The sequence below is a fragment of the Dendrobates tinctorius genome, unplaced genomic scaffold (genome assembly GCF_039654945.1).
Source record: "Dendrobates tinctorius isolate UK_male_01 unplaced genomic scaffold, ASM3965494v1 ptg000202l, whole genome shotgun sequence".
Taxonomy (NCBI): Eukaryota; Metazoa; Chordata; class Amphibia; order Anura; family Dendrobatidae; genus Dendrobates; species Dendrobates tinctorius.
This window is the reverse complement of record NW_027361869.1, coordinates 3,729,416-3,754,632: the sequence shown is the minus strand read 5'-3', so window position 1 is coordinate 3,754,632 and position 25,217 is coordinate 3,729,416. Positions and strand designations below refer to the sequence as shown.

At 45.5% G+C, this 25,217-nt stretch overlaps 1 protein-coding gene across 2 annotated transcripts in view; it reads right to left on the bottom strand.

Moving 5' to 3' along the window:
* The window catches only part of USP31 (ubiquitin specific peptidase 31), a 69,417-nt gene that overhangs the window by 38,086 nt on the left and 6,114 nt on the right, over positions 1-25,217 (bottom strand). Inside the window, exons 2-6 of one of the 2 annotated variants that reach the window (XM_073553654.1) lie at positions 21,315-21,430; positions 13,415-13,540; positions 12,752-12,840; positions 12,512-12,604; positions 9,427-9,562 (exon numbers count right to left, since the gene is read on the bottom strand). In XM_073553654.1, the coding sequence (XP_073409755.1) occupies positions 9,427-9,562; positions 12,512-12,604; positions 12,752-12,840; positions 13,415-13,540; positions 21,315-21,404 (534 nt within the window). In that variant the 5' untranslated portion in view covers positions 21,405-21,430. The remainder of the gene's footprint in view (positions 1-9,426; positions 9,563-12,511; positions 12,605-12,751; positions 12,841-13,414; positions 13,541-21,314; positions 21,431-25,217) is intronic. The other variant, XM_073553653.1, reaches the window with a different exon arrangement.

Genomic DNA, 25,217 nt, shown 5'->3' with positions numbered 1-25,217 from the left:
TTTTAGCCGATACAGATTTGTGATACTTTTTTTATGCAGCAATTGGATTCAGGGATTAAGATCTAACTTTTATTTCACAAAATATAAAATGCTATAAAGTGCAAGGTGCTCAAAACAGATAACGGACAAAAGATAAGCTGGTGTAATAAAATCATTGTTCGCGCAATCTTGACCGTATTGTCTGTCTTATCATACACTCTTATGACAGACACTGTATTCTAATATTATCCTGTGTAGCGTTACTGCCTTTCAAGTCTTGGGTCCAAATGGACATACAATTTCAAAGGGAAAATGGTACCCTAATACAGACTATTGCAGAATGCCCACCAGGCCTTTAGTCAGTGATACAATACGTAGCAGAATCTATTATACCAAGATGCCCAATATCCAATGCTATAATTCACAATATCAGGATCAATCTATCTTATGGTATTTTATTCCAAGCATACTGATGGGTCTACCCAACACCTCATTTGGCATAGCCCTTGCTTATATTCGGTACACTGACGAAAATAGGATTTTTTTGTGTACTCACCGTAAAATCCTTTTCTCCGAGCCAATCATTGGGGGACACAGAGACAGTGGGTGTTATACTGCTGGCCACTAGGAGGACACTAAGTAAACCAGAAAAAAAGTTAGCGCCTCCCCTGCAGTATACACCCTCTAGCTGGCTGAGATTTCTCCAGTTCGGTGAAAAAAGCAATAGGAGCATAAACAGTCAATAATAACCATAACTAAGTCAAAGCCTAAGAATGCTACAGTGAGCCAATAGGCTAAATAGGGTGGGTGTTGTGTCCCCCAATGATTGGCTCGGAGGAAAGGATTTTACGGTGAGTTCACAAAAATCTCTATTTCTCCTACGCCTCAATGGGGGACACAATAGGCTAAATAGGGTGGGTGTTGTGTCCCCCAATGATTGGCTCGGAGGAAAGGATTTTACGGTGAGTATACAAAAATCCCTATTTCTCCTACACCTCAATGGGGGACACAGAGACAGTGGGACGTCCTAAAGCAGTCCCTGGGTGGGGAGCATACATCTGCTAATACCCAATGTACCACTGAGTCAACAGTGAGGTACTGCCGATTGCAGGCTGCATCCGCAGAGGCCTGAGAATTAATTAGGCAATGTTTGTAAAGGTATGCAGGCTGGATCAAGTCGCAGCCTTGCAGACAGGCCTGAGAATGAAATTGGTAATATTTTGTAAAAAGTATGCAGACTGGACCAAGTCGCAGCCTTGCAGACCTGTTCTGTCGAGGCCTGGTGCCGAATGGCCGGAGAGGCGCCCACTTGACCAGGTAGAGTGCACCTTAATCCCCAGAGGGACAGGCGCGTTCCTGATACAGTAGGACTACTGAATCGCCAGGGGAATCCACCTGGCTAGCGTTGCTTTGACACAGCTAGACCCTTCCTATGCTGCTCTGGAAGCATGAACAGGGCATCTGACTTGTGGAAGAGAGCCGTCCGTGAGATGTACCGTCTCAGCGCCCTAACCACATCCAGGGTGTGGCGGGCCTTCTCAATGCGATGGACTTGCACTGGACAAAAGGAAAGGCAAAACAATTTCCTCGTTGAGATGATAGAGGAGACGACCTTGGGCAGGAAGGACGGGGACGTCCTGAGAACTACCTTTTCCTGATGAAAAATTCAGGAACGGAGAACGGCAGGACAGAGCTGCCAATTCCAAAACTCATCTGATTGACGTAATTGCCACTAGAAAGACCACCTTCCAAGAGAGGACGGACAGTGACACGTCCTGCGGCGGTTCGAAAGGATCCTCCTGTAAGGCCCCGAGAACCAGGTTAAGGTCCCATGATTCCAATGGCCTTCTATAAGGAGGCGCCACATGGGAAACGTCTCTGAATGAACGTCTTGACCTGAAGTTTGGTGGCAATTTTGCGTCTGAAAAGCACTGACAAGGCCGAAATTTGGCCCTTGAGCGAGCTAAGCGCGAGGCCTGATTTTAAACAAGATTGAAGGAATTCCAATATGCCCAGAATGGAAAAACACCAGAAGTGATCGACCATGATCTTTGCACCACGAAAAGAAGGTTTTCCAGGTGCGGTGATAGATGCACATGGACACAGGCTTCCTAGCACTAATCATGGTGGAAATCACGTCGTGAGAGAACCCAGCCTGTGCTAAAATCCAGGATTCAACGGCCACGCCGTCAAAGACAGGGTCCCGGAGTTCTGGTGGCAAATCGAGCACTGCAAGTGTAGATCCATGCAATCTGGAAGTCGCCAAGGGGACGTCGGCAACTAGTTGTATTAGTTCTGCATACCATGCTCGGCGCGGCCAATCTGGCGCAACAAGGATCACTGGTACTCCCTCCGCTCTGATCTTCTTGATGATCCTCGGAAGCAAGGGAAGGGGAGGGAAGATGTACGGGAGCTAGAACCAGTGCCATGGCAGAACTAGGGCGTCCGCTCAGATGGCGCATGGATCACGCGATCGGGCAATGAACCGAGGAACCTTGTTGTTTAGGCTTGAGGCCATGAGATCCACATCCGGAGTCCCCCAACGATGACAAATCTGTTGAAAGACTTCCAGATGAAGAGACCACTTCCCCGAGGTAATGCCTTGGCGACGGAGAAAATCTGCTGCCCAATTTTCTACGCTCGGCCCAATGGAAGATGTGACTCGCTTCGTGCACGGCCATCCTGCTCCGGGTACCTCCCTGGCGGTTGATATACGCTACAGCCGTGGCGTTCTTGGATTGGATCCTGATGTGACCTGCGAGGAGACGGTGGAAACTCCGTAGAGCTAATCTGATCACTTGCATCTCCAAAATGTTGATGGGGAGACTGACTCTCGGGTTGACCAATGACCCTGTGGCGACGAAAGACCGCTCCTCTTACTACCAACTATCTTACTGGGAGAAAAGACCTCCCTTGATTCAGGGAGGACCTCAGTGTCCACCACCTGAGGGAGTGCCTGACCTGCAGAGACAGAGGGATCCAACGGTCCAAGGAGAACGGGTTCTTGCCCTAAGCTAACAGCAACGCGTGTTGTATGGGACAGACGTAGAACTGTGCAAATGGAACTGCTTCCATCGCTGACACCAACTTTCCTAGAACTATCATGCCGAAACGAATGGAGTGAGAAAACAGTCGTGCTGCCTGTTGTAAGGCTTGGGTCTCTCCTGGAGGGAGAATGACCAACCCGCGGGAAGTGTCCAAGATCATCCCTAAAAGGGAAATCTGCTGAGCCGGTTTTGGGAAAGACTTTTCAAAGTTTATCTTCCACCCCAGGCGAGAAAGTGTATTTACTGTTATGCATGGATTCCTCGCAGGCTGGAAGGGACGGACCCTTGATGAGCAGGTCTTCCGGATACGGTAACACCACCACTCCCCGAGAGTGGAGAATGGCCATGACAGCCGCCATGACCTTGGTAAAGACCCTGGGAGGCGGTGGCGAGTCCGAAGGGCAAGGCAACAAACTGGAAGTGTTCCTTGTGAATTGCAAAACGCAGGAACTGCTGGTGGGACGGGCAGATCGGAATGTGAAGGTAAGCGTCCTTGATGTCGATGGATGCTAGGAACTCTCCTTTTTCCATGGAAGCGACAACTGATCGGAGAGATTCCATTCGGAATCACCGTACCCTGACAAACTGATTTAACAGTTTGAGATCCAGAATGGGTCACATCGTCCCGTCCTTTTCTTTTTTTTTTGGAAATACAAAATGGTTTGAATATAATCCTCTGAACCTTTCGTGATGAGGGACCGGAATGATGACTCCAACCCTTAGCAGAGACTGAACAGCCCGAAGGAAGGCTCTTGTCTTTTTATTGGGGGGAGAGGAAAGGAAAAACCGAGTTGGACGGGGAGAAGAAAATTCTCTCTTGTATCCGGAGGACACCAGCTCCCTGACCCACTTGTCATCATTGGGTAGATCTATGAGATTTGGCTCCCCTAGATCCAGAAGCCCTAGGCCTGGGTTTCCAAGAGCGGATAGGTCTGTATGAGACCTGGGAGCCTCTGTCTCTGTGCGGGGACCGACCTGATCCGGAAGAGAAGGTAGATGAGGACCAACCGGAATTGTTGTGAGAAGATCGAAAACTCGTCGGCTGTTGGTTGCGAAACGGCCGATCAGCCCCTATTGTTGAGGACGGAATTTACTTTTTCCCCCGGTAGTATCGGAAATGAGTTGGTCCAGTTTCTCTCCAAAACAATGACCCGTTTGAAAGGGGAGAGAAGACAACGATCTTGGCATCCGCCCGCCAGCCGCAAAGCCATAGGGCTTTTCTAATGGAGATCACATTAGCGGCAGTTTGAGCTGCGCAATTGGCGGCATCAAAAGAAGCGTCTACTACAAAGTCAATTGCGTGAATTATCTGCCTGGTGACAGTGGTTGCCTCCGGAAGATGATTGGTGCCTTGGAAGGAAGTAATCAAGACTTCTGCTCAAGCGGCCATTGCCTTAGTGACCCAAATTGCCGCGAAAGATGGAAAAAAACGCTGCTCCTGAAGCTTCAAAAACTGAACGGGCAAGGTAGTCAATTTGACAGTCGGAGGGGTTTCTGACTGGGGTTCCCTCAGAAACAGGAGTGTTTTAGAAGCAAGACACGATACAGGAGGGTCCACCAGAGGGGACTGTAACCAATCGTACAATAGGTCTGGATGAAAAGGGTATTTAGCCTGAGTAGACTTTTGCCCTGTGAACCGCTCATGTGGCCGATCCCTATGTTACTGGACGGCTGGTAAATAACGTGCGCACACGCTAGGTTTTCTTAAATGATCTAGGGTGTGCTGGATGGGAATATTTTCCTCATCCAACCTCAGAATCCTGTTGACTGATTCTATAAGAGAATCAAGCGACTCTTGATCATTTGGGGGATTCTGAGGGGCTGACGTGTCAGATTCGAATTCAGAGCCGTGCTCGCTGTGAACCTCAGGAGAGGGCGAGCGAGACACAGGAGTCGCCGATGCTGAGGCGCTGACCGTCCCTTGGACGAGTATGGCCCCTGCTGGGGGCCTGGGTCAGACTCCACCGATCATGAAAGGGACGCAGCCTACTCAGGGTTACTAAACGCAGGAGGCCCGTCAGCAGCGGCGGCGAGGGACATTGGAGCGCAGGTCAGGGTGCAGTCCGGGTAGCAGTCCGTGCATAACAGATTAGTCTGTGCACTGGGTAAGGCATACTTGCAAGTGGTACAAACGGTAAAAAACTCAGTGCTTTTTAACAACCCGTTTAGCCTCCTTAGATTGAGGCATAGCGCTCCTGAAAGGGTTAACGGTAGTCTGTCTGCAGCTGCAGGGAATGTGCCGTGAAGGGGTTAAGCTTTAATCTGAGGGCAGATGCAGCTTACCCGGTCCTGTGCTGGGTCCCCCCGGGAGGAAAAAACGGTGGCCTTGTGGTGTCACCCGGTATCCGGCTGTCCAGAGCAGGCATAGCGCTCATGAAAGGGTTAACGGCAGCTGAAGACATGGCCCCCGAGAATAGAATTGCGCATCTCGTAAGTAATGAGAGGCGCCAAGAGGAAGGGACAACGACGTTAGCGCGGGCGGCGCTAATTAAATTGCGGCGCTAATCAAATTGCGGCCTAGTAGGCCGGAAAAGCCGGGGACTAAATTTTTGGCCTACCCGCGGTAGGCGTCGGGGGCGACGCTAGTGGGCGGCGCCATTCAAATTGAGGCCTAGCAGGCCAGAAAAGCCGGGGACTAAATTTTTGGCCTGCCTGAGCGCCGAGAGCAGGGGTGGGGGAGGTGCAACGACGCTTCTCCCGGGGGGCAGGACCCGACCCCATACCTCCACTCCTGTGCTCAGGCAGGTCGTCGCTGTCAGGGGTCTTCTTGTCTCATCCTCCGGGCGACGTAGCAGAGCTGGAAGAATCATAGAATCATAGAATCGTAGAGTTGGAAGGGACCTCCTGGGCCATCTGGTCCAACCCCCTGCTCAAAGCAGGATTCGCTAAATCATCCCAGTTAGATGTCTGTCCAGCCTCTGTTTGAAGACTTCCATTGAAGGAGAACTCACCACTTCTCGTGGCAGCCTGTTCCACTCATTGATCACTCTAACTGTCAAAAAGTTTTTTCTAATATCTAATCTGTGTCTCCTCCCATTCAGCTTCATCCCATTGCTTCTAGTCTTTCCTTGTGCAAATGAGAATAAAGTTGATCCTTCTACAATGTGACAGCCCTTTAGATATTTGTAGACAGCTATGAAGTCTCCTCTCAGTCTTCTCTTTTGCAAACTAAACATTCCCAAATCCTGCAACCTTTCCTCATAAGACAGGGTTTGCAGACCGGTCACCATTCTGGTCGCTCTTTTCTGAACTTGCTCCAGTTTGTTGATGTCTTTTTTAAAATGTGGTGCCCAAAATTGGACACAATATTCCAGATGAGGTCTGACCAAAGAGGAGTAGAGGGAAATAATGACTTCACGTGATCTAGACTGTATGCTTCTGTTAATACATCCTAGAATTGCATTTGCCTTTTTTGCTGCTGCATCACACTGTTGACTCATATTCAGTCTGTGATCTATTAGTATACCCAAGTCTTTTTCACATGTGCTGTCACTTAGCCCTATTCCTCCCATTCTATATATGCTTTTTTCATTTTTATTGCCCAGATGTAGTACTTTGCATTTCTCCCTGTTAAAAACCATTCTGTTAGTTGCTGCCCACTTCTCCAGTTTATTTAAATCTTTATGAATCCTCTCTCTCTCTTCTCTAGTATTAGCTATCCCTCCTAGCTTTGTGTCATCAGCAAATTTAATCAGTTTACCCTCAATTCCTTCATCTAAATCTAAAGAGGTCTTAAAAGGTTATGCTCAATCGATTCACCCTGTGGTAGGGGGATGGAGAGCACTGGGGCTGATTCAGGGCATCCGAAAAAGCGCTGCTCAAGTCCTTCTCCATGCACTCCTGTGCTACGTCCTGTTGCGCTTGCCCTCGTATCCGTGGAGTACCGACCATAAGGGAACCATCGTCAGAGGAATCAGCCCCAATCGTCGCAGGAAAGTGTACGGGGAGGTATACTCCAAGTGCTTGCCTGTTGTTGGTTGGTTCGGGGGAGAGCGGGCCGTAGAAAGGAACCGTCGCCCCTTCACTCCGTTAATTAAAAATTTACAGAAAATTCAAAACTAAATAAAAACGGTGGGGTCTGAAACCAGACCCAAGTGCCTCCTACAGACACTAAGCAAAGAACTAGAGAAATCCCAGCCAGCGAGAGGGTGTATACTGCAGGGGAGGAGCTTACTTTTTTTCTGGTTTACTTAGTGTCCTCCTAGTGGCAGCAGCATAACACCCACGGTCTCTGTGTCCCCCAATGAGGCGTAGATGAAATTAGTACATTTATACCACAGACCAGCTTTACCCTAATTGGATCTCAGTTATATATTTACTGCAGGTTCCTAGGGAATTAATAAATGCACAAATATTCATAAATGTCACAGTAATTAATTAGTGTCACAATAGAAACAATGGATTAGCATATAACCCCATTATAGCAAAGAATACCTCGTTTTCTTCTTATTAGAGGTTATTATCATGACACGAAGACTTCATGGCATATATATATATATATAAAAGGAACGGTTTCACCAATTTGTGGGATTTGGATCAGGTATGCTTCCATTCCCATTGAATGGTGAATATGATACCCCTTCTCCCGACGCGTTTCGCTTTGCTCATCATGGGAGTCAGTTGGGGCCAAAATAGCCATGAATTTCGGGTGGCCGTTTCATGTCAAAGCTGCCATCATGTGTCACATTGGTGAGACCGTTCCTTTTATATATATGCCATGAAGTCTTTGTGTCATGATAACCTCTAATAAGAAGAAAACGAGGTATTCTTTGCTATAATGGGGTTATATGCTAATCCATTGCTTCTATTGTGACACTAATGAATTACTGTGACATTTATGAATATTTGTGCATTAATTCCCTAGGAACCTTCAGTAAATGTATAACTGAGGTCCAATTAGGGTAAAGCTGGTCTGTGGTATAAATGTACTAATTTTTGTCAGTGCTCCGAAAATAAGCAAGGGCTATGCCAAATGAGATGTTGGATAGACCCATCAGTAGGCTTGAATAAAATACTATAAGATAGATTGATCCTGATATTGTGAATTATAGCACTGGATATTGGGCATCTTGGTATAATAGATTCTGCTACATATTGTATCACTGACTAAAGGCCTGGTCGGCATTCTGCAATAGTCTGTATTAGGGTACCATTTGCCCTTTGAAATTTTATGTCCATTTGGACCCAAGACTTGAAAGGCAGTAATGCTACACAGAATAATATTAGAATACAGTGTCTGTCATAAGCGTGTATGATAAAACAGACATTACGGTCAAGACTGAGCGAACCGATGATTTTATTACACCAGCTTATCTTTTTGTCCATTATCTGTTTTGAGCACCTTGGACTTTATTATATAGGATTTTATATTTTGTGAAATAAAAGTTAGATCTTAATCCCTTAATCCGATTGCTGCAATTTAACAAGGAGTGGATTTACCTGTGCTATCTATATACTTTTTTTTTTTACTTAATTTTTGGAGGCAATGTGGAGAAGTAAAAACAGCAGTGTTGGCATTTTATTCATTTTTTTTAGATTTTGACAGATGGGACTTATTCATAGGTTATAGTACCAAATACCAAAGTACCAAAACACACTCCCCCCTCCAATTTGGAAGGAAAATGGAGGTGCGTCTTATAATCAAAATGTAGTTTACTGGGTGGAAGCCCGGTGGTGGTGGAGTGGGGTCACAGGAGGCAGGGTCTTTGCTGCAGGAAGCCAGCGGCGAGCAGGAGTGGGGCGTTGCTGCGGACCCCATTCTGGGAGGAGGGAATGTCCCAGCAGTGTGAGGCTGCAGGCCCTGGGCTTCAAGAAAATGTTTGAGACAGGGGCGCAAGTCCACTGACTTGCCGGTGGCGAATGCGCAGAGTGAGATGTTGGCTCAATGACGAGCAGAGATCTCGATCTGCACATGTGCCACCTCGGGTTGCAATTTTACTAAAGCCCAGAGCCGGGAAATCAATAGACTCCACTCCTACCTCACACACGGCCAGCAACCTCACACCACCAGGACACTCCTTCCTCGTAGCCCGGGTCCACAGCATCGCCCCACTCCTGTCGACGACGGCTTCTTGCAGCAGCGAACCTGCTTCCTGTGACACCGCTCCACTAGCTCCCCGGTAAGTTACCGGAAATTGGGACTATAAAACTGACCACCATATCTTTTTCTTTTCCTAATACACCCCCAAAATTGGGAGTGTGTCTTACAGTGTGCAAAAATACATTTTTGAGCTTGATCCAAACACCCGCTCCCTGCAAATAATGTACATGGTCACTGATCAAAGGGGTATTGTACTAGTATAGGGGTAGTGTATTGACATGTAAAAGAAGGGGACCTAAAATAAGACGTAGTAGTATGTCATGTGTCAGGAAAGGGTCGGTCATGCCATAGCCAATTTACCTGATCTGTTGGAATCTTTGTCTCTATTGATATGGCTTCCCGTAAACGCACCACATTTCCGGACAAGGGAACGGCGACACCGATGCGCATGCAGTGCGAGCACTTCCCCTGATAAACCACAGTCACGTAGAGAGGCCTATGAATGAGCAGAAATAAAGGAGAAGGGAAAAGTCAAATTTTAATACATTTGGAAAACAGATTACTAACAGAATGGCATCACTCATTTGTATACTTTTGCAGGAGGAATAACAGAGGAACAGGACAATGCAAAGAAAAGGTGCAAGAATTTACTAAAACGGAGAATCTGTACATTCACTTAGTTTGATCACGTTCAATACTGGGGAGAGGATAATTGGCTGAACCACAAGAGCACAGTCTGCAAAAGAATGAGGGAAAAAAAAGTGCTGCTGAATATATCAGATCATATATCAGTGCCTAATGTAGGGCAGCCTGCCTTATGGTGCCAACATCAGGCACCGAATCCTGTGCAGAGCTCTATAATAAAGACATGTGGAAGCGGCACAGAGAGGGGAGCACAGGCACTACACCCATACCAGATGAAACAGCTGCAGAAGCCGGAAGAATAGATGTAATCTGCTTAAATATCAGATCAGAGATGTATCAGAAAATACAATGTCTCAGCCTCATTCATTAGGTTAATACCTGAATTACAGACGTCTTTAACGCTGATCTAATCTTTGAAACTGAGCTCCAAAATAGCGAGTGATTCCGGGAATTATTCCAGAACAGATCCAACAAGAACCCCAGAGGAATTTACACTTGTATGCACTTTCCCACAATATCGCAGGGTGATGCATATATGGGGTTTTATGAAAGTAGTTACATGTCTACCATTAGTTAAAAAGAACTCGCCAGGTCTCCCTGAGCCTCCAAAACCACAACTATAGCCGTCTTTCTGCATTCTAGTGAAGTCCTTTGTACCCTGGCCAACCTCTAATATGTATGTCAAAACTATTTCAACCTTGCCAATCACCAAGGACCAGTCTGACTTCACTAGCTGCAATGGATGCCCTGCACAGGTGTGACCTCCATCCCGCTGTCAAAGTCATTCCGTGTGGGGCTATAAATAGGGGAGCTGAGAGGAGTGATATACTGCAGGATGGGGCTGTATATAGAGGGGATGAGAGGAGTGATATACTGCAGGATGGGGCTGTATATAGAGGGGATGAGAGGAGTGATATACTGCAAGATGGGGCTGTATATAGAGGGGATTGAAAGGAATGATAAATTACAGGATGGGGGCTGTATTTAGAGGAGCTGAGAGGAGTGAAATACTGCATGTATATAGCGGGGTTGAGAGTAGTCATAAAAAGCAGAATGAGGCTGTATATAGAAGGACTGAAATAAATGATACATTGCAAGATGGAGCTGAACAGTGATATACTGTAGGATGGGTCTGAATATAATGGCGATGAAAGGCTATACTGCAAGATGGAGCTGTATAAAGAGGGGATAAGAGCGGCTGAGAGGAGTTGTGCTGTGTTTGTTGACTGCAGCTGAGAGGCGGGTGATGTGAAGCTGCAAATGCCGCATTAGGCAGAGGATTATTTCCCATCATATCCTTCAACATGGCAGCATTTGCAGTTTGACAAAACTGATCTGTCAGCAGCAGGCAGCAAACACAGCTCTGCACTGCCTAGCAATTAGATGCGCCAGGGCAGAGCAATGCGCCAGCGCCGCGACGGCCAGGAATGAAGAGGACGTCATCGCTGCAAGATGGGTGGCGCCGGACCGGACCGTGACTCCCTCTGGACCCGAACCGAACCCGGGTACGCCCCTGGGTGAGTATAATCTAATTCATTGTTCTTCTCTTTCAGGTAACATCGGTGGCTTATCCACAGCATTACAGAATGCTGTAGATAAGCCCCTGATGCCTGTGGTCGCAGCTGATAGGCAAAAAAATTGATGACAGATTCCCTTTAACACAAAATGACGCTGGTCAGATTTCAAAAATTTGGCCTGGTCACTAAGGGGTTAATGCAATGTCGCAGCCAAAAAAAAAAAAAAAAAAAAAAATTAATTCTGGCGTTTTGACTTTTTTTCTCGCTACGCCGTTTAGTGATCAGCTTAATCCTTTTTTTTTTTTTAATCGATCAGGCGATTCTGTACATGGCGACACCAAACACGTGTATGTTTGATTTTTTTATTGCTTTATTTTGAATGGGGCGAAAGGGGGGGTGATTTGAAATATTATATATTTTTTTTTTTTTTTTTTTTTAAGCTTTTGGCATGCTTCAATAGTCTCCATGGGAGACTAGAAGCTGCCATAATCTGATCAGCTCTGCTACATAGAGGCGATGATCAGATCGCCTCTATGTAGAATACCCCAATTGCTATGAGGGAGGCACTTATAGCAATCCATCACTGACAACCATAGAGGTCTCCAGGAGACCTCTGATTGTCATGCCAACCTATCGGTGACCCGCGATGACGTGAAGGGGGTCACCGATGGGCCGATTTCGGGCACGATTGCAGGAAAAGCGCATGTTAAATGCCGCTGTCAGAGTTTGACAGCGGCATTTAACAGGGTAACAGGCACGGGTGGATCGCGATTCCACCCGTGGCCGTGGCTGTTCTGGGCACATGTCAGCTGTTCAAAACAGATGACATGTGCCAGGAAAGATGTGGTCGAAGCCCACATCAAAGCGGAGTCAGACATCGGCGTAAATTTACAAACCGATGTCGGAAAAGGGTTAAAGTGAGTTAGGATGGTGATTTTGGAGGACCTGACATGTTCTCCTTAAAACTGCAGAGAGGCAAACAAGAAGCCGATATACAGTGCATATGTCCACTTGGTGTCCTCCATGTGCCAAACTATTGTGCGTGTTGGTGGATGACACCACTGAAAGCAATACCTCTGTAATAGAACATTTAGAATATGATATGATGAAGACACAAAGTGGTGCATTATGGATCCCTACGGCACATCCTACAGATATATATCCCGGCAATATACAATAACCACATTACAGATCCCAGATGTCAAGGAGGGCAAATGGTGATCAGTGCTGCACCTAGTGATGTAATGCCAGCACCCGGTCACAAATTATATGCTTATTCTTACCGTGTATGAGGCAAGGGGATGGGTAGAGAGATGCAGAGGAAAGGGTCAAAAGTGTTACTCTGTTTCTGACAATGTGGGCACGTCAAGGACGACCTACAAGGAAAGAGTTAACAGTGAAAGCAATAGACGATGCATTAAAGGCGGAGATACGAGTATAACGTATTGCACACATAGAGGTTATAACATATAGGTTATCGAGAAAAAGGGAGGAAACAGGAGAGACTCCGCGCTGTACAATACCTATACTGTGCCTGGAAGAGCTCCTGCACAAAGGTCCCGCTGGTTGGAAAAGGTGGCCCCTCTCCGGTCAGATCTTCTTCCAGTGGTGGCTGCAAAATTAAAAGTATTTAATTCAGATGCTCCACTGTGTAAAGCTGCGATGAATGCAGGCAAAGGCTCATATAATCCATATGGACATGCGGCCCATCAAGTCAATGAATGATCCAGTTAGTTGCTTGGGGAAGTCCTTGCAGTAAAACCTGTAATGCAACTTTAATCAAACCCTGTGCAGCTAAAATTGCAGAGAGGCAGACCCTTGCCAGCAAAAAGAGCTACTTTAATCATTCTAGTCGGGCGTCATCTCAAGCTCTAAAAAGGTACAATCCCATGCACACACCATAGCCATGAGTACAGAGACTATATGGCCTTTATTTTCTCTGCAGCAGAACCGTTAACCCCTTCCTAACATTGAAGTACTGGCGCTTCCTATGTAGGGTGCATGGATGCGACATATGTACGTACAGGTGATGGGCCATTACATATCTCCTGTGGTTCTAGACCCTCAAAGCTGATGATTTTCTATTTCCATATCTCGTAGCAGAGATATTGGTGACGGTCACATACGCCCTGCAGATATAATTATTACATACAGCACATTTGTTAAAGTTGGCAGTAATTACACACCCGGGGCTTGTGCTTGACGAGGATATTCAGGTCTTCATGCACCCTATCCAGAAGCCACAGCAGAAACTCCTGGGCATCGTGCTGGGAGGTGCCTCGATACTGTAGGGCATTCCTGGATACCACCGTCTGAGGGCAAAGAAAAAAAAGGAAATGGTCAATGAATGAAGCATAGGAGGTTGTAGTTATATAAAGGGAAGGGTTAGAACTGCAAAAATAAGTCTGCAGGTAAACAGAGGGATAGACACACGAGTGCAATAAAGTGAACAAGAAATGAAGAGTGCACAAAATTTTGTTTAACCCATTTTGCTAAACTGGAGATCTACAGTCTGTCTATCTGGTGCAAAGATAAAGGCAAAAGAACGAAAGAGAGAGGGCGGGCGCCAACGCCAGAAAGGGCGAGAGGGCGGGCGCCAACGCCAGAAAGGGCGAGAGGGCGGGCGCCAACGCCAGAAAGGGCGGGCGCCAACGCCAGAAAGGGCGGGCGCCAACGCCAGAAAGGGCGGGCGCCAACGCCAGAAAGAGCGGGCGCCAACGCCAGAAAGAGCGGGCGCCAACGCCAGAAAGAGCGAGAGGGCGGGCGCCAACGCCAGAAAGAGCGAGAGGGCGGGCGCCAACGCCAGAAAGAGCGAGAGGGCGGGCGACAGCCAGAAAGAGCGAGAGGGCGGGCGACAGCCAGAAAGAGCGAGAGGGCGAGCGACAGCCAGAAAGAGCGAGAGCGCAAGCGCCAGCCAGAAAGAGCGAGAGCGCAAGCGCCAGCCAGAAAGAGCGAGAGGGCGCAAGCGCCAGCCAGGAAGAGCGAGAGGGCGCGCGCCAGCCAGAAAGAGCGAGAGGGCGCAACAGCACGCAAGCAAATAAAGGCGCATGCAAGCAAGAAAGAGCGTGTGAGACAGCTAGCAAGAAAAAGTGAAAAAGCAAGAGAGCAACAAACAAGGTGGTCTGCCAGGTATTGGAGATCCATGCTTTATTTTAAAGGTAACTGTAGCGAGAAAGCATCTTTTGGTATACATTAATATTCTGGGCACTCTGCTTTTAAGCTTCTTTCCTATTTAACACCAGTCTAACAGCGCACCTCGGTCTGATGAGGAGAACACTTTACACTTGATGACTGTGGAGACTGAAGGCTTCGCCCCTGACGATTAGGGCACACAAAGCCCAGCCTGGCACACAAGCAAAGTAGCAAAACCACATTAAATAAACATAAATAAATGACAAACATACAAAGTGCCGGCATCACTCTCCAAGAGTTTTGAAATGGGAATGATTAGCTGGAGATAGAAGTATAGAGGACCCAGGAGAATCTTAAATGAGTCTTATCACCGTTTCCATGACAGCGAAGCTCTGCCTGGCAGTGTTCACACTGGCATCAGAAAGGAAGGGCCCTTCTGAGACGGTAATTGTGGGTTGTCAGTGTGGTGTCCGACAGCCATGTCCTTTGCAGCCAAATGCTTTTAAGTGCAAACATCCCACGGCCTGTTCTGCCGGCGGCACTTAACGGCTGAATTGCTACGCGATCACAGATTCCCGCATCAAGGGCAATCTCCGTGGTCAAGTTTTACATATCCTTTTGCAGATAAAACACCCAGTGATTACTGGTATAACGACTGAGAGGCGGCATTATCTGGCAGAACAAAAAAGCGCACTTCTTGTAACTACAAAGTCTAAGATCCTGTTGAGCGCGCACCACCGTACACATTACAGAAGGGACATACACAAGACCAAAGGCAGCCGCTCAGCCCATAGCACACTTACTGTTTAGGGCTTTAATAATAATTTTATTTCTATAGCGCCAACATATTTTGCAGCACTTTACATTTCCATAAATGTAAATACATTTCCATAAGCAAATATTTGAAGAAATCAATAAAAATATCTCCGCTGCCTGAGCCATCACAACTGACGAAATCTATGGAAACTTCTCCATCCCTCTGACACCTATTTGGGGAACTATTGACATTAAATACGGAATTCAACTGGACAGGACCTTGGGCAGGACAGAGCATGAAAGTATAGACTTGTCTGTGAGCTGCTCTCAGCCAGTCAGCATTAGCGACAACACTCCCAAAGATGCTGATTGGCTAAGAATATGTAAGCGGCATCTCTCTCCTTACCCAGCTCCTTCCAACCCACAAGTTCTTTTCAGCTGGATGCAGGCGCAGTACACAATTATGCTTTAACTCCTTCTAATCTAAGGCTTTTTAAAGTAGTTTTACAAAAGTATTTTTTGGGTTATCTAGGAAATGTCACTTCTGCGTCAGGAAGCGAAATGCTCTAGTGACTTTGCTTCGAAGGCCTTAACGTCTATAAGGTATCAACAGGTCTATGTGACCGGCAGGATAACCCCTTCAAAAAATTAAACAAGCTGCAGAAAAAAAGGGCTGTAAAATAAAAATAAAACATGGCCTGAAAATCCCCCTGCAGCTCCAGAACCGATCCAATACAGCGAGGAGCTCCACATGTCCTGCAAGGGACAACCAAGGGCAGCGATCGACTGCAGCAGCCACGAAAAAAAGCTGTTTAACGACCTCTACATAGATGATTGTCACTGCTTTATGTGCAAAGATCTCCATGCTAGGGTGTGTTCAAACGTTGAGCATTTGCAATGGATGCGTCTGTACTAATAATGCACAACTTGGCAGAAATTACAGCAGATTGCAACACACGCTTTGTTTTCCTTTAAAAAGATGTACAGTACAGAGCAATAGTTTGGACACACCTTCTCAAAGAGTTTTCTTTATTTTCATGACTATGAAAATTGTAGATTCACTCTGAAGGCATCAAAACAATGAATTACCACATGTGGAATTATGAAATTAACAAAAAAGTGTGAAACAACTGAAAATATGTCTTATATTCTAGGTTCTTCAAAGTAGCCACCTTTTGCTTTGATTTCTGCTTTGCACACTTTGCATTCTCTTGATGAGCTTCAAGAGGTAGTCACCGGAAATGGTTTTCACTTCACAGGTGTGCCCTGTCAGGTTTCATAAGTGGGATTTCTTGCCTTATAAATGGGGTTGGGACCATCAGTTGTGTTGTGCAGAAGTCTGGTGGATACACAGCTGATAGTCCTACTGAATAGACTGTTAGATTTTGTATTATGGCAAGAAAAAAATCAGCTATGTAAAGAAAAAAAGAGTGGCCAGAAATGAAGGTCAGTCAGTCCGAAAAATTGGGAAAACTTTGAAAGTGTCCCCAAGTACAGTGGCAAAAACCATCAAGCTCTACAAAGAAACTGGCTCACATGAGGACCGCCCCAGGAAAGGAAGACCAAGAGTCACCTCTGCTGCGGAGGATAAGTTCATCCGAGTCACCAGCCTCAGAAATCGCAGGTTAACAGCAGCTCAGATTAGCGACCAGGTCAATGCCACACAGAGTTCTAGCAGCAGACACATCTCTACAACAACTGTTAAGAGGAGACTTTGTGCAGCAGGCCTTCATGGTAAAATAGCTGCTAGGAAACTACTGCTAAGGACAGGCAACAAGCAGAAGAGACTTGTTTGGGCTAAACAACACAAGGAATGGACATTAGACCAGTGGAAATCTGTGCTTTGGTCTGATGAGTCCAAATTTGAGATCTTTGGTTCCAACCACCGTGTGTTGATGTGACGCAGAAAAAGTGAACGGATGGACTCTACATGGCTGGTTCCCACCGTTAAGCATGGAGGAGGAGGTGTGATGGTGTGGGGGTGCTTTGCTGGTGACACTGTTGGGGATTTATTCAAAATTGAAGGCATACTGAACCAGCATGTGCTACCACAGCATCTTGCAGCGGCATGCTATTCCATCCGGTTTGTGTTTAGTTGGACCATCGTTTATTTTTCAACAGGACAATGACCCCCAAACACCTCCAGGCTGTGTAAGGGCTATTTGACCAAGAAGGAGAGTGATGGGGTGCTACGCCAGATGACCTGGCCTCCACAGTCACCAGACCTAAACCCAATCGAGATGGTTTGGGGGGAGCTGGACCGCAGAGTGAAGGCAAAAGGGCCAACAAGTGCTAAGCATCTATGGGAACTCCTTCAATACTGTTGGAAGACATTTCCAGTGACTACCTCTTGAAGGTCATCAAGAGAATGCCAAGAGTGTGCAAAGCAGTAATCAAAGCAAAAGGTGGCTACTTTGAAGAACCTAGAATATAAGACATATTTTCAGTTGTTTCACATTTTGTTGTTAATGATATAATTCCACATGTGGTAATTCATTGTCTTGATGCCTTCAGAGTGAATCAACAATTTTCAAAGTCATGAAAATAAAGAAAACTCTTTGAATGAGAAGGTGTGTCCAAACTTTTGGTCTGTACTGTATATGCCATTCAAGTTGTAAGAAGCGGTGGTGGGTGCAGGCGGGAGGGATCACGATCCTGTAGACATCGCTGCTTGCTCCTGCAGGACATAAGGGAAGCCGATATTTCTCCTCGGAGGTCACGGCTTTAATTAAAGCAATCAGAGGTGATCACCGGACAATCTGTTTCTGAACAACGTGTCGAAATGTAATCAGGTAAAGTCAAGAGCCCGACCTCTACCGTAGAAATATTCTCAAGATGTCGAGGGATGTCATAAATGGCTACGTCACAAGGGTGCAGATGAGGGGCAAAGACAAAGGGGTCTAATCCCACAGATATGGTAATAGTACTGTGGTAGAGAAAATAGGAAAGAGCATCTCTAGGCCCCTCCTGACATCGCCATTTTAATAAATAGCTGTGGAAATAATTTTGGAGCATCTTTAGTTATAAATCTACTGTGCGATGTAGAGTGCATGTAAAAGTTTTTGCACCCCTGGTCAAAGTTAGTTAATGTGAATAATTAAGCAATTTGAAGATGAAATGATTTCTAAAAGGCCTAAAGTTAAGACACATTTCATTTGTATTTTAGAAAAAAAACATTGTAATTTTAAAAATTACAAAAAAGTAAAGCAGGCCGATGCAAAAGTTTGGGCACCCTTGGGATGTGTGCTCAGATAAGGTTTGAAACCTTGGTCAAAGTTAATTAGGTTAGGTCTATGACTTGTTCACCATCCTTGTCAGGAAAGGTCAGGTGATGCGCATTTCCCAGGTTTACAAAAACCCAGCCTCCTCTGAAATTGTGCCAAAAAACAGAATCCATGGGTTCATCTAAGCAGCTGCATAGCACTCTGAAAATGAAAACGGTGGAGCCCTACTAAGCAGGCGGCTATAGGATAGCAAAGTGTTTTCAAATTGCCCTGTATATAAGAAATAAACGTTAACAGGAAAAGTGGAGGTCAAGATAATATTAGGAAGACCAAGCAAAATTTCAGTGAGCTGCTTGTGGTATTGCTAGCCAGGTATTCCTCTGGTACATAAAAGAATGGATATCCTTTGTTGAATCACACAGCCCAGCTAATTAAAGGGAATCTGTCAGAAGTTTTTTTGTTATGTAATGTGAAGACAGCGTGCTGTAGGGGTTTAAAACAGGTTTTAGGAATGCCTCTCTTATCAAGCTCTGTGCTGTTGTTTACTTGCAATGATTGTTTTAGCACCAGGAGCTTATCATTGCTGGACTAGTGCCTGGTAGTCCAACTCCACCCCCTCCTGTAATAAGCTCTCCTCACTTTCTCCCTGCACAGTCATCACTAGGAACCATGTGTGCATAGCGATGACTTTGCCGGAAAAAAGTGGGGATAGCACCTTATCGGCACGCACAACGGAGGTCACAGTGACTCGCCTGTGCAGAAGATAGATCCCTGAGTGCAGTGCCCACAGAAAGAAGGATGAGGTACATATTTCTGAGGGAGTGCGGGATTCCGGGGATACAATTGACGAACATGGCTCGGTGGTAAGTATTACAATGAAAACAGAAAGCAGTGATTTGTTCCAGGCACCGCATGCCCCAGAGCAAAGACAGAATATTACTTTTCCCTACAACAAGACTGTTAATATGAGGCATGCAGGTAGGACTAGTGTAACATTCCTATTACCCGTATGCCCATATTAATAGGTCATATACATCCTGGGGTGTATAATAGGTACATACGTCCCGGGGTGTGACAGGTTCCCTTTAACGGCAACCGGATCCATAATGATGTACCCATTAAACAAATACCTGCAACTTATGATTATTTTTATTTGGAATCTACTGCATTATTCTGTCTTTTTTATGGTATAGTATGCTGGGCAGACACAATAAAAGGACTCTCTTTTAGCCCCCATCTAACAAAAGTCCCCTATGGAAATGTTAAGCGCACACATAAGGAGCTTCACTGGCGTATGTGCCAAATGCAAGCCACGCTCATGGCACATTTTGCAGAGAAAGACTCCTGAAATACACTCTGAACGTGTCCAATTCTGACACATACTAGAAATGGCCTTTTGCCTTCTCTCACCAGTACATGTCATTATTCTAGATAAACCAGTGAAGAATAGGGTGGTACACTACTTTACATCTTCCTGCAGTTAAACACTAATATCATGGGCTTCCCAACAGCCTTTTTATGTTACCATTAAAAGGATGTGACATAAGAAAACAAGAAAAAAGCTCATGCCCATAATCAAGGCGCACCTCTATTATATAAAAAATAATGACACTTTATTGAACAGCAATTTGTGCATACAGCAAAAACACACAGTGTTAAAAACATTTAAAATACATAGAGGACCTATAACAAATCATGCCTTACCATAAAGGCCATGACTGCCCACACCTAATAATCTCCCAAAAGCAAGCCACCATGGGTGGTAAGGCACAGAAAACTATATGAATGTTTTACAATAATAAACTATTTATTGGTAACCATAGAAAACCCTTATAGCTAATATACTGTATCCATACCAGTAACAATTACTTTTGGGAGATTATTAGGTGTGGGCAATCATGGCCTTTACAGTAAGGCATGATTTGTTATAGGTCCTCTATGCATTTTAAATGTTTTTAACACTGTGTGTTTTTGCTGTTTGCACAAATTGCTGTTCAATAAAGTGTCATTATTTTTTATATAATAGAGGTGCTCCTTGATTATGGGCATGAGCTTTTTTCCTGTTTTCTTATGTCATGTCTTTTGCAGGCCCTTAGTGAGCCCTTTCGTCTTGAAATGTATTAGTGGTGCCCTCCATTCTTTCTATATTTATCCATTAAAGGGATGTGATTCTAGGCCGGGGGTGCCGGATGTCTGACAGTGGCTAAAAAGCATATGTCATATAGGTAACTTAATCTGATGGGACGAGCAAGCAGAACCGGATTCTGGCAGACACACAACTATATTTTTAGGTGTATCGTGTGGATGATAATACAAATGTCTACTGCCACACCCGGCACCGCAGTACCTTGTATTCAACCCTCAACCAGGGGATTATTAATGGGGTCTGTACCGATGAGATGACAGCACAACGATGCAAAGAAATTGGACAGGTGCTGAGCAAACAATAGAATCACTGCGGGGAAAGTCTGACAAACCAGTAACAAGATCTCACCCGGCAGCTGACACGTCACAATCATTACTTCATCATCTACTATGACTTTCCAGGAATGGACTAAATGCATAACAACAAGGTTCCCCCTTGTAATAACTCACTGGAGTAGTAGTCTCCAACCTGTGCTCTCCAGCTGTCACTACACTACAACCCCCAGGATCCTCGTAGCATCCTGTGGATTTCTGTAAAATTGGTTTAATAAGGAATAGATCCTCTTCAAACCAACAAAGCAGCTCTGACCCACCGAGGCCCGGACTCCACAAGACCCGGGAAGGAGTCCTGTGCTATCTGCCATCAGGACATTAGCAGCAGATCGTATAAGTTTACAAGTTGCAGGATTTGAGATGTGGGATTTTTTTTTTTTTTGTACGAGATCCCACTTTCATATTCCTGAAGAATTTATGCAGTGTGAAAGGGTCAATAATCGGCTAAAAAAGCCGCTGCCATTAGCCTACATGAAGGGATGTGCTGGGTCTATACCATGATTAGGCAGGTGGTACTGGTCACATCTACATGAACACCTGGACACTGCACCGTCACACAGCCGCCACTGGCTTGTCTTCTTCCCATAGAGCATACTGATGCTGTGTATTTCTCTGGAAAGTGATGAACATGAGATGAGTCAAGGCCACATTTTACATTGCTTCATTATATAATTCTGATGCTCACGTGCCCATTGTATGCATCTCCAATGGGCGACATGGTAGGGAGTTTAGATTGTATTGATAAAATCTCTAAAGCTCTCTGGAATATGTTGGCGCTATATAAAGCATAATAAAAATGGAAGCTACGACCCAGTAATCACAATTCGGTCCCTGTCAAAGTTACTCACTTGCTGATTAATATACCTCCACCTTTTTACATGTGCAATTTCCACTACAAAATCATTAATCACCCGTCAGCGGTTGTAATGTTATAGCAGATCAACGTTTGTTAAATCCATGCTGCAGGGAAATAGTGACGGGCAACAATTGCAGGAGCATTTTCCTTACAAAAAAGAAAGTGACAATCAGGGCCATCCTATAACCGCACCTGTAGAGTCTGGATGGACACTGCACTCCTCAGCTGATACAATGCACAAAACCACCATCTATCTATGAATATGTATGCGATCTGTACCAGGCGGCCACATTCCTCCTGCCTCACAGATTATCCAGCGGCCTCCATTACGAGAACGTCTCAGTACTAAATAATCACATGCTGGGTTACACCCAGTATACAAGTAGCCCGAGGTGACAGTCAGCAAGCTGGAGCAGGAGTCTTGTTGGCTCCCAGACTCACTACACTGTACTAGTATGGTTTATGCAGGAAGCGGCAGCAGGCAGGGCACAGGTTTCGCTCCTTCCTCCGCACAGAGCACATTCCTCATTAATTCACAGCAGTCGACATCAGATCAGGACAAATCCCCAGAACGTCACCATGAGCGGGATGGGCACAGCACAGTGCCAGCCATATACAGGGGATGAGACGCACGCATTTTGGGAGTAGTGTTAGTGGATACTGAATCTGCAGGATTCTCTGAGATTGCTTTATTACCCGAAAGAATATGGCCCTAACTGAAAAACAAACTAAGGGGGCAACGGTACCCAGCACAGCAATCTCTAAGTGCTGCAATGCCTAGTAGTAATAAATAATTACCATATCTTTATTTTTATATAGCGCTAACATATTCCGCAGCGCTTTACAGTATGCACACATCATCATCACTGTCCCCAATGGCGCTCACAATCTAAATTCCCTATCAGTATGTCTTTGGAGTGTGGGAGGAAACTGGAGAACCCGAAGGAAACCCACACAACCATGGGGAGAACATACAAACTCCTTGCAGATGTTGTCTTTGGTGGGATTTGAAGCCAGGACCCCAGCGTTGCAAGGCTGCAGTGTTAACCACTGAGCCACCGTGCTGCCCCTACTGAAGCACAGGGGGAGCCGCACATGCAAGGCTACGAGGTACTGCACTGAACAGCACCTTGTGCCACTCAGTGCAGTACCTGTTAGCCTTGCATGTGCGGCTCTCGCCCTGAAGATTCCACCAAACTGACATTTTTCTTATAAATTTACTTCCAAAATATGCTTTTTAGGACATAAGCATACAAGTGGCACGGCTGTCAAAAAGTAAAAATAAGTGAACATATACACAGCAGCAACGTCAACACAACTTGTGCATGTGTTCAGTCTTTTCAAGCCGCCCGAAGAATGAAGGTTACTTCTCTGAACCACTGTGTTTTCTGAACCCTTAGGCTGTGTGACCACGTAAGTGGGTTTTTTTCGTGTTTTTACCGGCAAAAACGCTTAAAAGAAGCATCCCATTCATTTTAATGCATTCTGCACTTTTTGTGCATATTGATGTGATTTTTTTCCCGCGAAAAAAAACGCATGGCGGTAAAAAACGCAGCATGCTCTTTAATTTTGCGGAAAAGTCCGCGTTTTTAGCTATTTTCTATGAGTCTGGGGACGCGCAGAAAAAACGCGTGGAAAAAAAAAAGCGCATTTTCTGGGAAGGAGTCTGGTTTTCATGCAGAAATTTTCTGCATACGTGGGCTCATAGCCTAATAAGAATCAACCAAAGACAGCAGTGTATGGTGAAGACTGTTGAGTAGTATGTTCACTTTTAGTGTCCCTTGATCAGGGAGAACACGTGTGCACGTATCCTAAGGAACACCCGGCTTTCTGCCCTGCTGCAGCAACACAGATCAGACACACCACAGCTACGGGTTTTGACTGCCATTTCTGCTCTTCCACTCCCTACTCTCAGCGTCAGACTATACTCACAGAGCATTCAAAAAGGATGAGTTTTTCAAGCAAAAACTACTTAATGAAATTCATACTTTGAGACGTTTTTGGAGGAGATTTTTGTTTTCTTTTCTGCAGCCTTTGGACAGTGCCTAGTTTGGAGTGAATGCTGTCAGGATCTGCTTCAAACAAATGATGTTGTTTATTTATTTTCAGAAAAAAAACACTAGAAAAAAAAAAAAATCACAGAAGAACTGCAAAGTGGATTTCTGAAGGAAATTAATAGGAAAAGTTTTCCAATCCATTTTGGAAATTAATTTGAAAAGGATTTTGGAGCAGATCCACTCCAAAACCAATCCTAAAAAAAACTCTTGAGTGCACATAGCCTCAGAGATACCAGAGGGGAGCAGGAGAGGGTGTACAGCCATGGCCAAAAGTTTTGAGAATGACACAAATATTATATTTTCACATGATCTGCTGGCCTCTGGTTTTTATGTGTGTTTGTCAGATGTTTTTATCACATACAGAAATATAATTGCAATCATATTATGAGTAACAAAAGGTTATATTGACAGTTAGAATGAGTTAATGCAGCAAGTCAATATTTGCAGTGTTGACCCTTCTTCTTCAGGACCTCAGCAATTCTCCCTGGCATGCTCTCAATCAACTTCTGGATCAAATCCTGACTGATAGCAGTCCATTCTTGCAAAATCAATGCTTTTATTTTGTCTGAATTTGAAGGTTTTTGTTTGTCCACCCGTCTCTTGATGATTGACCACAAGTTCTCAATGGGATTAATATCTGGGGAGTTTCCAGGCCATGGTCCCAAAATCTCTATGTTTTGTTCCCTGAGCCATTTAGTTATCACCTTTGCTTTATGGCAAGGTGCTCCATCATGATGAAAAAGGCATTGTTGATCGCCAAACTGCTCTTGGACGGCTGGGAGAAGTTGCTCTTGGAGGACATTCTGGTACCATTCTTTATTCATGGCTGTGTTTTTAGGCAAGACTGAGAGAGAGCCCATTCCCTTGGCTGAGAAGCAACCCCACACATGAATGGTTTCAGGATGCTTGACAGTTGGCATGAGACAAGACTGGTGGTAGCGCTCACCTGGTCTTCTCCGAATAAGCCGTTTTCCAGATGTCCCAAACAATCAAAAAGGGGATTCATCAGAGAAAATGACTTTACCACAAGTCCTCAGCAGTCCACTCCCTGTACCTCTTGCAGAATATCAGTCTGTCCATGATGTTTTTTCTGGAGAGAAGTGGCTTCTTTGCTGCCCTCCTTGAGACCAGGCCTTGCTCCAAGAGTCTCCGCCTCACAGTGCGTACAGATGCACTCACACCTGCCTGCTGCCATTCCTGAGCAAGCTCTGCACTGCTGGTAGCCCGATCCCGCAGCTGAAACACTTTTAAGAGATGGTCCTGGCGCTTGCTGGTCTTTCTTGGGCGCCCTGGAGCCTTTTTGGCAACAAGGGAACCTCTCTCCTTGAAGTTCTTGATGATGCGATAGATTGTTGACTGTGGTGCAATCTTTCTAGCTGCGATACTCTTCCGTGTTAGGCCATTTTTGTGCAGTGCAATGATGACTGCACGTGTTTCTTTAGAGATAACCATGGTTAACAGAAGAGAAACAATGATGCCAAGCACC